Here is a 14,450-nt window from a genome sequence, read left to right on the forward strand (position 1 = left end):
AAATCCAAATAACAGAAATAAAAAAAAGATCTATCCTTGAAGGCTTGTTTAGAGAAGTCTCTTTTTCTAAGGTTTAACAATGACGAAGGATAATACGTGATGAAGAGCTCAGCCTAACTGAAAATCTTATGCACCTATCAATGAGCAATAACTTACAAAAGGCTAGGGTGTGCTAATTAATGTTACAAATTTTGAATGAAAAGAACCGAGTTTCTTCAATTATCAGTCGTTAAAAAAAAATCAGGGCCTAGTCCAGTATTATGATGCTTTAAGACAGTTATATTACCAGTATATTTCTCTCTCTCTCTCTCTCTCTATTTGTTTAGTATTTTCTTGCTCTCTCTACATTAGTTTGTTTTTCCTCTCTCTTCTCATAAAAACGTTTGTTATTCTCTCGGGTGTGAGCCTTGCAGCATTTTTCTCTCATAGTCTGCGTGCGGGTGAATACAGCCCACAGTGTTGCCATGACTGATTGTCAATGTGTGTTAATTTTTCAATGACAGATCAGTTGAAACAGAATATAGTTATACAAGATTAGGCTTCTGTAGAGCTGAAAGAGCACTTGAAGATACATCACTGAATTAATTACAGGACCTCTTTTACATCTAGGTTGAGCACTTGAAAGTGTGAGGAATCCTAAGACTTGATATTAAATTACTTTCAAAATAGTTCCTAGGACTCTCTGCAGTAGTAGTTCCATGTTATGATATGTGGGAAGTAGATTTCAAAAACAGGTATTGTACTGTAATTCCTGATAATCTTTTTCTTCATAAATTTAACATAGAAAAATTCTATATAGAAAGTAATGCTGACAGGTTTAGTTTGGGAGTACTGTAGCAGCAGAAAATACTACATTGTGATGGTTACCCTTTTTTTGGGGGGGACTATTGTTTATTTTCCTCATTGGAGGCAAGAATTTCAAGAAATATAATGTGTATTTTTTAGAATTGCATGGGATCAGAGTAGAAACATTCCAGTGAATAATGTGTTAGACTATTAAAGATTTATTAATGTTTCAGATGATATGGAGCCTCAAATTATGGCATCTGAGTTACATAATGTTCGATTGAAGCTCGAGGAAAAGCGAAGGAGAATAGAAAGTGAGAAGAGGAAAATGGAACAAGCTATGAATAAACAACGACAAAAACTTGGAAAGGAGGCATTTATGCAAGCAGTTGTTAGAGGGGTAAGTTCAAGTTATATACAGTATTTTGTGTGTGTGTGTGTGTGTGCAGCACACGCGATCGCAAGCGTATGTGCCTATCTTGTATCATGCTCTAGATTATGAGGGTGGGCCTTCATTATAAGTTGAAAATGAAAAATAATGCACAACAGTAGGTAGTGCACAGTAATAGCACCTCACTGAATACGCTTAAGCATTCCTTTGGATAGTGTAGCCTATTTGTAACTGCAAAATAAAGTAGCAGAATATAGGCCTTAATCCCATAGAAGTTGTCATAACACATCTTCACTCATTGTCATGCACTCTTATAAAATTGTTCATAATATAGAAGCTGTAAGATATGTTTAGAGGCTTTTGTGTAAAATCTGTTGATTTGCTTAAAGCACCATAGTGTTTTTGCATTACATGTACTTTATTGGGGTTCTTATGTAGTATGTCAAGACAAGGAAATGTGAGTATACACGATAATGTTTATGTAAATAGTTTATTGATAAGGGTAATGAAAATATATACTAACAATATACAGTACAAGTTAAATGTAGAAATAAAAGGCAGAGAATTTTTACAAGCACTGAAAATCAAGTCCATTATTGTATTTGATTTTTTTAACATAAATATTGGCTAGGGAAGATTCTTATTGTATTTGATTTTTTTTACCATAAATATTATAAAGGAAAGACTGCGTAAATAACTCAAGTTTGTTTTATAGAGGCAACATGCTTGAAGTGATGGGACAGTTTTCACCCATAGGAGATATATTTACTCTTGTATTACTGTAAAAAGTATTCCCAGAAAGTTAATTTTCTTAGTAGATATTTGTATCAAGTATAGTACTCAACTTGCATTATACTAGTAAATCTCAAGATCCGACACCAAACTATTTTGAATCCCAGAACATCAACTCTACCCTAGGTTTGTTTCATCTCTTTGAAGATGATGCTAACAAGGAACTTGATGCAAACTTAATGGTAGTAATTATCTTTGATGGACAAAAAGCATTTTTATACAAGGATATTACAATGAAAACACATTATCATGAAGTCTTCAGTGTCAGGTACCATGAATTTTGATGATTAACATTAGAAATAAAGATAGGTGATCTGTATTCATAGATTGGAGAATGGAATTCAAGGTGATATTTAGCATCAGTGTTACAGCTTGTTATTTATTTGTGTTGAATCAATGTACACTATTGCTGCCTGAGGTAGATAAATAGATATAAATGTATTATTTCAATTTTTTTTTTAAACACGTTATTACTTTGCATACTTAAAGGCAGCAACACAAAAACATCAAATTAAAAATGAGATCTTACACTGGAAACATTGTTGACATGCAAAAATACCAAATGTCTTTGATGTAGTGAAGCTTGTAGTTTCCAGCCCCAGGCAGGAGCAGATATAATTCTCAGGCAGTTTAGGGTATTCATGAGACAATGACTAGACCTCAGTTGATCTTTCTTTTTTTCAATTCTCCACCCCTCTTCTTGGACAGAAGCCTTGTTGACCACCTCAGAGAAAGTGACCAGGTTTTGACTGCATGCAGGATTTAATGAGTGGTTAATCAGGACTGCATGCCTCCTTACCCATAAAAATGGAGAACTTGATGTGGTCAAGTATGGGAAGACTTCTCCTCAATTCAGGGTCAGGTTTTGAAGGACTAACATCTCTCGAAGGCAGGGGGTTGGGGTTAGGTGTATATGTGAGTTGCTCTCCCAGGGCAGTCATCACCAGTTGCGTCAAAGCAACGTCCTTGTCAGTAGTTTCAGATGGAAGTTGGGAGGCTGCTTTAGACAAAATTAGTGCCTAACAGGCAAACTAATTATTTGCTAAAAGGTGATGAACAGACAGCAACAAGATTACTTTTAATGATATTTCCAGAGAAATAACTGAAAAATCATTTCTATTTATCCAGGACAAGAAATATAAACAAGAAGGAATTAAGTTTTGAATGAAATCCAACTCTATTTTGACCATGTGCAGAATATAGAGAATTGGTTGAGATTATTCATTCTCAAACCAGAAAGAATAACACTTTTAAGTTTAGAAAAAATATTACTTGGTGTATGTTCAAGACAGGAGATAGCTGTTAATTCCCTGAAACCAGATGACTGGCTTATAGAAACAACTGTGAAAAATCATCTCATTACTTTTCTACAACTGAGTACAGTTCAATTTGCAAAATGGCATAAATGTCTACTACTAAACATGACACCCTCAGCTATGTCCATGTGAAGATGATACTGTCCCATCTTTAAAGGGAGGAAGAACTGTCTGAAAAACACCTTAAATCATTATTCCCAGAGGTAACCATCATAATTCAGTATAAACATAGGATAACCAAGCCCTCTGACTGGGAAAACTTAAGGTCAGCTTATTAAATCATCTGTTGAGAAAGGATGACAAATATACATGTGGTATAAAAGAATATTCTGGAAATTTTTGCAATTACTAATTTGCAGTGTACGTGTAATTAACATGAACTGAGATTTTTTAAAAATTCAGTGTTCATCACTACAATGTTAATTACTGCAGGGAAATCATAAAGGCAAAGGGATCCTTTCTCTAGCTAGGAAACTGATCAACCGAGCTAACTGTGAAACTCCCTACTTGTCATCAGTATGTTTTGGGAAAGATCTCACGAAGGCAAAGTCATCCATGTGTCTGCCACATTCAGAAAGGACATGTAGTTCGAGTACTGGGATAGAATGTATTTGTGGAATTCACATGCATATCCTCTTACCTTGGAGTGTTGACCATAGGCAAAGCGATCATTTCTCTGCCTAGGGGAATGACCCACCGAACGTACCCTGCAATTTCATGGTGGTCATCAGTACATTTGAGGCAACATCACTAGGGATCACAGTCATCCATCAATCTTTGGCAGTCAGGAAGAACCCATCGATCTGGTACTAGGAGAATGTAATTCTGCAGTTCACATTCTTATCCTTTTACCTTGGGTTATTTCCCTTGGGTCCTTGGACTCCTTTTCCTTGGATCCTTGGTGTGTGCTCAATAAGTCATGTAGTTTTCCCAGCTCTTAAGGACAGGTTGCATCTTGCCTAAGGTATGCGGCTATAGGGAGAAGGTGTGGGAGGGACCGGCTTCCTACCTTCCTCCTGTTTTCCGTCCTCTTCCAGTGGACAGAGGAAGAGTGAATGAGCTGTCACGAGCTGGACTGGCGTGCATGCAGGTGATCTGCATGACTGAGTATCCTGTCTATAATCCATTTTTGTTTGGATTAATAGATGCATTTCCTACCTTCCCTCTAATAAGGAGAGAGAAGGACTGACTATGGGCAAGCCAATTTGTTATTTTTAGCTGCAAAGTCTTCAACATTGTCGGTTTGTCTGCACCTTTCGAAACAAAGGTTTTCATACTTTCCTTTGATTCAAAGTGCCCAGAAGTCTGACAGTTGAACATCCCATGTGTTCAACAGATCAGAGGTATGATATCCTTCCTCTGCTCTTTCATCACCAGGAAGAGAATACCAGGTGAGCCGAACTACCAGTCAGTTCAGAGAATTACTTGGAATCCTCCCTCCAATAGTAAGTCTCCATATGTAAAGACCGAGGGTTTGTATTCGTGTAGGAACAAATGACAAATTTTTAATTACAGGCAGTCCCAAGTTATCGGCAGCCTCTGTTATCAGCAATCCGATTTTAGGGTGCTTGTCTAGCAATGACAAAACTGGATTTTCGACACCAATCTCCTGTTATTGGAGCCGATCCCTGGTTATCAGCGCTGATCCCCACTTATCGGCAGTGCCAATCCTCAGTTATCAGCGCCGATAACCAGGTATCAGCGTCAGTAACCAGGGATCGGCGATTTTCAGTTATCGTCACGCTGCCAGGAACAGAAACCCCCCCCAATTACCAGGGACTACCTGTAATATGTATTTTTCCTAACAGACAAACCTGAGGTCTTTACATAAAAGGCCCACCTCTTACCACCCCTCATTCTTTTACATGGGCCAAAAAGTAAACTGAAGAGATTGAATGCATACCGGTTGGGTGGGTAGTACTCACGCCTCTACCATAGGTAACTGTTACCATAACCTCTTTGCAAAAGTTTAACGGCTGAACTTTCCATCTTCGCTGAAAATTATCCATATGTAAAGATCTCGGGTTTGTATGTTAGGCAAAATACAAATTAATTAAAAATTGTCATTTTTAGAAACAAATCAGTTAAAAGAAATATTTTCAGTCTCCATCAGTGTCAGTGAACTCACTACATTTTCAGAGATGTAGTTTAATAAAATAAAATTCTGAACCTTTTCATTAATGAAGAGCTAAATAAATTAGCTCAGTGGTATGGATAAACTAGAAAACAGTAATTGACCCAGTGCAGATTAACATGATCTGTATAAGCAGTATAGGCAGTCCCCGGTTATCGGCGGGGGTTCTGTTCCCGACAGCATTATGATAACCGAAAATCGACGATAACAGCGCCAGTCCCTGGATATCGGCACGGACATCCGGTTATCAGTGCCAATAACTGGGGATTGGCGCCGCCGATAACCGGAGATCAGCGGGGGTTCTGTTCCCGACAGCATTATGATAACCGAAAATCGACGATAACAGCGCCAATCCCTGGATATCGCCACTGACATCCGGTTATCAGTGCCAATAACTGGGGATTGGCGCCGCCGATAACTGGAGATCAGCGCATATTGATGCTGAAAATCCAGTTATTGTCGTCACTAGACAATCTCTTAAAACCGGATTGCCAGTAACCGAGGCCGCCGATTACTGGGGACTGCCTGTATTAGCGGTAACAGCATAGGACAAGTATTGGACATAGGTCCTCCAAAGAATTTTGTTTTTATTCTTTAACATGTAATTCCCAAATATTGAGTCTTTTGTTTTAGATAGTACAGTATATTTATATTTATAATAATTAACTCTAGGAGTTATGTGAATTATAATTCAGAATTTGAATTATGTGATATTTAACATATTTGATGGTGAATCCATTATAAAAGGAAAGCATGCATGGTTTATGAGCTATTAAAATTCAGTGTGTGATCAAATTTCAACAGGAATGAAGGACAAATCTTGGGCAAGGGTCATGTAAATTTGGTTCTATCTCCATTTTCTTATTTACTGCCTTATTACATTTGTAAGATTTGTAGATAATTAAGTGCTATGACCCATTTTTCTTCTGTTTAAAAAATGAATATTTAGGTATAACCTTGGGAGAGTTAATGGTTGAGTTAAACGACCAAATAATTATAATGATAAATTGTAAATGAGTGATTAATATTTTTACTTGCGTCTTCATGTTTCATTGTCAATAGCTGTTTTTTGAAGTAGGTGTGAATAAAATACTTGTAATTTAGAGAAAGGCGTCTCCAGATGTAACTTGGTTTTATTTGGTTTACTAGTTTGGATTACATAGGGATTCATATACTGTATATGTAATTTTCTGTATGTTGTTTCTGTAGTTTGTATTCCAAGTTGTCACATTCTGATTAATTACATTACAATGTTTTGTTTGAAGCATACTTCTGTGGGGTTAAGGGTTTAGGTATTTGCATGATATACAGTATCCTTAAATAGAAGTGAAACGGGGTACAGAATTTTCTTATTTGTCTGTACAAATATAACTTCTTTGATGCCATTGGGTATGAAGATGTCAGTACATACTAGCCATACTACTGCATGAAAATTTTATATTCCTACTTATAGAGGCACTAGTTATGCAGTTATTTTGCTTATTGCATAATATAACATTTTATTATAAACACATTTTGAAAGTTAGTTTGAAATTAGTTTTGGAATTGTACAGCACTAATTGTTGGTTAATGAGATTTGTTATAATTGCAGTTTGAATGTTTTGGAGTTGTTGCATGACCAATATGTGTGATCTCCATTTTTTCAAACATTATTTTGGTCAGATGTTACATGAGAAGTAACTGTTTGTTACTGCCTAATGCGTGTTTCGATTTCATAAATTACGAAAGGTTAGGGAGCTTAATTTTTTCACTTAAGGAAGTTCTTGTGCAATATAACATCAGTTTTTTTTTTTTTTTTTATCAATTCCTTTTTTAAAATATTGAAGTATATTGTCCTTATATTTTACTGTTTGATAGAGGATTATGCCCTGAACTTCAGTTTTTATTTCCAGTTAATTTTTATCTCTTATTTCTTCATATATTTACTGTGATATTAATTTTAGAATTTGCCAAATCTTGTGGAGACTGTTGCAGTTTGTGAAAATTAACACCTCAAAAAGGATTTTGGGTTGGGCTCTTATGTATGAGAACTAATTTATTAATCCAACAGTAAATTTCAAAATTATCAGATAAACAGTAATTTTGCAGTGTAACTTAATGAAACATTGTACATTTAACCTTTGGCAAGCCATTTCAGGTATTTTGTGAAAACAGGTCAGAGCTGAATGACCAAACAATGAATAATATTAGAATTAGGTTTAACATAAAATAAGCTTCCTCTGACCTCGTAGGGAAAAGGGTCTTCCACTGGGTCTTCGACCCCTACCACGTCTGAGCCTGATAATTTGGATGCAATGGTAGATTCAGTGGAACAGTCTCTGCCAAAGCATCCAACATCTATTACCACCAGTACACGGCCTAACACTGATTTGTCTCTACAGGTAAAAGCCATAGTATTGTAGTTGCTTGTGCATATTAGTGCATGCTTTGGTTGTATGTGGTTTTCAATGCGCCGCATTAATGTAATAACATATACAATACTGCTTTGGTTGTTAGTTTTGCCTGTTTTGTTGTATATTTAAGTGACATTTTTCCCGCTTAGAGATGTCTAGCAGTGTCTTCATAATTTTTTTTTTTTTTTCAGTTGAAAGGATTAAAATTATAGACTGCAGGATTTTTGTGTATTTTCATTTATTGTTCACGGCAATTGTTTTTTTTTTTTTTTTTTTTCTTTTAAGTGGAGGGAGTTAAGATGGGTGAAGGAGCTCAAGTCTTGTCTTACCATAGTGTGAACATTGTGTTGCTGTTCTTAGCTTTGCTGTTTTTAGCTTTGAAAATATTATACAAGCCTGTTGTTAGTTGATGTATGTTGTTTTGATTGCATGTTTTTCTTTTCTCAAGAGAAACTAGATTTTTTAACATTGTAGTACTGAACAAGTAATTTTTTTTATAAATGCACTTTGATTGCAATTATTTTTGGTGCATAAAATTTGTTGTGTGACATTTTAAAATATATACTGTACAGGCAGTCCCTGGTTATCAGCAGGGGTACCATTCTGAGGGTGTGATGATAACTGAAAATCGCTGCTAACCGAAAATCAGCAATTTTCGGCGACTTTTGGGGCTTATTGGCGCCAAAAAGCGCCATTTTCAGTTATCAGCACCTCTGTTAGGTAAATAATGGTGCTGATAAGCGAAAATCAGCAAATTTCGTCACTAGACAAGCCCCAGAAACCGAGCCTGTTGTTAACTAGGGACTGCCTGTATATGTATGTATATATATATATATATATATATATATATATATATATATATATATATATATATATATATATATATATATATATATATATATATATATATATATATATATATATATATATACACATATATACATATATATTATACATACATACATATACATATACATGTAATGGCATGCAGGTTTCGAACTAACGCACTTAGGAGTTATGGGTGAAAATAAAATGTTCAAGGCAATTATCCTATCTTAACTATAGTATTAAAGAAACAAATGTAGTAAGGTGAACTTCATATACTGCAGTGGTATTAGCAAATCTGAAGAAGTTTATATTCAAAAGAATCAGTTTGTTTAATGAAAAACTGTCATATACTAGCTGACGTACTCGGCGTTGCATGGTAAAAACTCAAAGCATAGAGCACACCTAGACCATAGAACACACCCAAAGCATAGAACACACCTGTATATTTGTTTATCCCAGCCTTCTGCTTGACAGGAAAAGGAATCAAATATATCTATAGATATTACACTATAATGTAATATCAATTAATCTTTATTTATAGGTTTTTAAAAATATAAATAAAGTATACAAATTATAAATAAAATCTTTCACAAACTCACTATATTTAACACAAAATTTAATTGCAAACAACATTTTTTTAATAAAATTGAATAAAAAATGCACACTATCATTATCAGATAAATTAAGAAACACTTATACAATCATCTAAAAGAGAGATGAAACTGTCACATTCACTGAAAGAAGATAAATGGGAAGACTTGCCGAGTTAGCTTCCCTTATATACATACTTCTCTTTATTTTTACAAATTTCCAGAACGCTCTACCGACACCAAGTTATATTCATTTCCAGACATTTTCAGGAGGTTATACAGACTTCTGTTCATTCTATTCAACTAAACTTGGACTTCAGTGGCACTGGGAATGTCACTACTGTATCCTTCTCAGCAACCCCGAAAACTATGGATTCAGCACTAATCTCTGCCATTTTTGACATTTTATTTTTCACCCCTTCTCACCCCCCCCATTCTTATCGGGGCTGAACTTGGGCTTAAGGGCATTGGGAGCGTTACTATTCATTTCAGCGACCTCAAAAACTATGGATTAGACACTAATATCTGCCATTTTCGGTTATTTTTACGTGTCACCCCCTTCCCACCCCACCCCCTTTGATGCTAGGGATGTCTTACCCCCACAGTATTCTTTTCCAGATAGTAAGTCTTATGTATACCAAGTTTGGTTGAAATTGCTCCATGCATTTCAGTGTTATGCTGGAACATACACACATACATACATGCATACATACATCCATTTTTATATATATAGATTTAGGTCATGTATGAGGCAGAATACTGTGTCTATTAAGTACTTATTGAGAAACTGAGACACTGCTTTTGTAATTTTGCTTAAAAGTTAGAGATTACTGAAGTGATTCTGTATTGTTACATATGTAGAGAAGAACAACAGGTGATGCATATGCTTTTAGTACCAGGAAAATCACTGGGAGAAGTTCAGTACCAAGCACTTTCATGTTTATTCAGGCACTGTCTGGGCGCAAGTGAAGCAAGTTAGGAGAATGGTAAAGTAAACAACAGGAGCAAAAATGAGAGATGGTTAATTTTGCAAGGGTAATAAAGCGAGAGATAATGCAGGATAATCCGGTCACAGGTGTAAACAACATGTACCATGCTAAGAACTGTGGGGAGGGTAACCATTCAAGCATAAAATTTGTAAAGATACAGAGATTGATTTCTGTTTATATTTATCAGTAACCTTTTAAATTGTAAAACATCAAGTGTAAACAGTCCAAAGGTTTTTAAATTGATAGGGCAAGGATGAATGACATTTCCTTTAACTGTTGTTGTTGCACAGAACAGTTGACCATGTTTCACTTCGGTTAATAGGGTTATCATAATCTCTCAGATGTACAGATGATACATTTGATACTTGGCCAGTTCATACATGTGAAATTCCTTTCACATGCAATAAGAATATTGTGAAAATATTGGAAAATCACTAGCATTGCAAATCAAACTGCATCAATTTTTGGTAAGAACTGACCAAATATCAGATGCATTATTTGCACTTCTGAGAAATTCAGATCATCCTTTCAGCTGGAGTGAGACCAAGTCCATAGTTATTGTTTTGTCAGGTCAAAAATTGGGTGTGTTTCAATCTCAAACCTTGGACTGTTGACACTTGATGCTTTTTTAATTAAAAAGTTATTGATAAATAACATTGAAAATGAGTATGTAGTCTTCAACCATTTTTGTTTGTAAGGTTACCTTTCCATAGCTCCTAGCATTAAGTAAGTTATTTCAGTTTGTAGCTGGATTATTTCTACCATTGCAATCTATTGAAAATGAACCATCCAGTGGTTCTTGTTTCTTTTATTTACATTTTTAATATTCCTCTAAATTGTCTCATTTGTCCAATAATAATGCTTGAAATAAATGTAATGCAGCTCTCTTACATGTTATAAAAGTAAACATTTTGGAAGATGATCTTTGTAGACACACTTCATTGAAAAGAATGGCAGTTTTTATGCTGCTGAGCTTACACTGCACCTTCTCAACTTGGCAAACAAGTCTCTTTATTGCTGCAGGAAGATCATAAAGCAGCTGACCGAAATTCATGTATTAGCCCATAGTTTCAATAGTCCACTATACCATTTACAAGGGGTGAATGGTACCAGAAGTACATGCATGGTATATTTATAACTAAAAATGAGTTTACAAAGAAGGGGGTTGATTTTATACTGGATGCCATGGCTGGGGAGCTTTCCTCTTGCCTGTGAGTTAGGCTGAGTGACAGAGGTGCTAATAAGCTGGTACCTGCGGGTTCTGCTCACTGAGCTCACCACTTGAGGAGGAGGGCGGCTGTTGCTTTACCTCAATGGCACACCTCATTGTTCTCCTGATGGTGGTTGGAAGGAAGATTTGATCTGTTTCCAGCTATGCCCTTTGTAAAAGGTACCATTTATAATTTCCCTTGTCAGCCACGCAGCAGGCAGGAGTTTTATATGATCTTTAGACTCTTATCTGTGGTGTTTTTAGTTTGTATTCATCTCCTGAATGCAAAACACCTTTCCTGCTCCTGTTTACATTCCTTCATTGAAGAATGAAGTCTTTGGGCCAGTCCTGTTTTAGTCAGAAGTTTACCTGACAGTCTGGTCAATATTTTGTTATCAAATTTTTGTCAGCTTTTTGCTTTAAGGTTTAAATGTAAATGTTCTCAATTATGCTGTGTCTTGGCACTCTGTGTTAATTCCTATCAGATTTAGGTCTTCATATATCCACTTAATTTAGGATTTCCTGGGTTGTCCTACAAATCTTCAGCCTGCTAATCCAGTAACTACTGCCCTCCTGACTTTATGTTCATCTCTTCACATCACATGTCCAGACTACATCTTTTATTTCAGCTTCTTGGTAGCACATCTCCCATCTGGTCCCTCATTCATATCACAATCTTGTGGTCATACTTTGAACGTGAATCTTGACAAGCTATGATCACACCTTTTCAAAATCATCTCCATTTATATACCCAACTTAAGTAGTCCTTGCCCTCTCTGCTAATGGATGTTTTGATGTACCAGTAGTATAGCGCTTCATTTCATCTGTACTGCTGCTACTTTTTCTCCTGTCACGGCTCATTTCACAGCGCAGCCTGGTTAAACTAATTTATGGTAGTGTGTGGTTTAACCAATTTGTGGTGATAGAGTGTGCTTGGTATTTCTTTATATTTTTGTCTGTCATTTATTTTCCTATTTTGTGTCTTATTTTTAATCCTTTTGAGATTCTCACAGTGTAATTTCCGGTCATGCCATCATTTGGAGACATTAAATTGTCTTTTGTTGAGATTGAGATCACTGCAAATGATGTCAACCATACAGTTGTTTGCTAATATCAATTCATTTTCCTTTTTAATTATTTTTTATTGAATATCCCAAAGAAAAAGTATTCAGCTTCAAAATGAGACCATAAGAGCATTATATCTCCAAAAATTTATCCACTATAATACTATTTCAGTGAAAATTATCACTATGCTCATAAGTATTCAATGTGAGTTGTCTCGGATGAGTTTGGGACCATCTGGGAATCGTAAAGGGTTAATAGATTTTATGTATGAAGGATACTGTGTGCATAGATGAAGGTTCCAAATACTATTTTTTGTGTATTTTCAAATGGTGTTTTTTTTTTTTGAGGGCTTATATGCATGTTAGCAAAAAAAGACAAGTGAAATCTGTTTACAATATTGTCCATTAATTTTCCTATCCTTCCTTTTATTCAGCTTCTTGATGATGTTTATTGGCAATGTCCAAGTAAACACGGAAGTCATGCTACAACTTGAAAAATGGGATTATGAATTGTATGCCACATTCGTACTTTAAATACAGTCAGTCCTCAACCTATTACATTTCTTCACTTATCAGTAACATTGATAAGAATAGTTTTTGTTATACTGTCTTTCTAGAAGTAATACAATTTGCTAATGAGCCTCAAATTTTATCAGATTTTGCTATGTATGAATAGGCCAGACCTCAAAGCCATCTGGGAAGGAGATACATTTTTTCTTTAAGGAAAATCTGGCCACAGACAAAATAAATCTTTGAGAGATTGGGGATAGCTGGGAGAATTTTTATTAAGGAATACCATGAAAGGGAGCCCAATCTCTTTGGGGCATTTTTTAACCTCAGGAATGAGGTAACTGTGATTCCAATAACATTACCATCACCCAGGCCTTATTATTGTGGTGCCAAAATATGAGCAAGGATTTTTTTTTTTTTTTTTTTTTTTTTTTACCTTAAGGTCTAGTAAGTTTTTCTTATTACGAGGCCTGACTTGATCATGTGACCAGCTCAGCTTTGTTGCCACATTGTAAATTACAGATGATCTTTTCATGGCTTGAATCCCAGGACTTCTTTTTAACTTTTGTAGATTTACATACAGTAAGGCATCTTCCTCCAGAACAAATCTGTTCTTTTGCAGTTGAAAATTTGCAGTAGAAGACAGCCTCCCTCTTCAATGAGGCCTTGCTGCATCTTGGAATGATGATGCTGTCTCTATTAGTCAATGCATATTCATATGTAATTTTGAGTTCTTCAGTTTACAGTATCTAACAGAGCTGACTCACTATCTCTGACTAGCCAGAAATTCCTCGTCCCCATACTCCGAGCCTCATTGAGCTGTTCATACAAATAAATTGAATTTTTGCTCCAAATTCTATCATCAACAGGGAAATTTTTTACTATATACACAGTATCCATACACTTGATGCTCTCAGTTTTAACTGGTGTAACTGAGAAACATTTTTGGTGTTGTAGGATCAACCCTAGTAGTTCATGAATCTTCTGTCAGTTTTGTTCTTTCAAGCTTTTCATTTTCTCATTGTGAATGTTCACAACACTTTTTAAGTTATTCAAGTATGAGCATCATAACACTACCCAGAGGAGTTGGACAAAGAATGATGACATTACCCAGTGACACAGACATACTAAAAGTAATATCACACTACAGTTTTTGCCTGTAGATAACCTCATGTATGTGGATTTCACTCAGATTTTTGCATTCTTGAATTGAATTTTTAATGACATTATATTCTCAGATTTTTCAAGTGCATAAATTCAAATTCGTTTAAGTGAATTGTTTTAAAGTTATTGACAAAGTATTTCACTACTCATAGAATTGATCTCGTTTTGATATCAATATTTCCTCTTTGTACGCAACTAATTCATGATGTTTGAAAGCTCTTGACTGCTATAGTAACCTGCTCATTGTGATTTAATGTAAGTTGTTGGGGGATTTCTCACAGGT

At 35.4% G+C, this 14,450-nt stretch overlaps 1 protein-coding gene across 17 annotated transcripts in view; it reads left to right on the top strand.

The window, feature by feature from the left end:
* The window catches only part of Patronin (calmodulin-regulated spectrin-associated protein patronin), a 141,537-nt gene that overhangs the window by 61,088 nt on the left and 65,999 nt on the right, over window positions 1-14,450 (top strand). For all 17 annotated transcript variants that reach the window (XM_067111077.1, XM_067111078.1, XM_067111079.1 and 14 more), the window contains exons 12-13: window positions 1,020-1,186; window positions 7,651-7,800. In XM_067111077.1, the coding sequence (XP_066967178.1) occupies window positions 1,020-1,186; window positions 7,651-7,800 (317 nt within the window). The remainder of the gene's footprint in view (window positions 1-1,019; window positions 1,187-7,650; window positions 7,801-14,450) is intronic.

Source organism: Macrobrachium rosenbergii, chromosome 11, assembly GCF_040412425.1.
Source record: "Macrobrachium rosenbergii isolate ZJJX-2024 chromosome 11, ASM4041242v1, whole genome shotgun sequence".
Classification (NCBI taxonomy): domain Eukaryota; kingdom Metazoa; phylum Arthropoda; class Malacostraca; order Decapoda; family Palaemonidae; genus Macrobrachium; species Macrobrachium rosenbergii.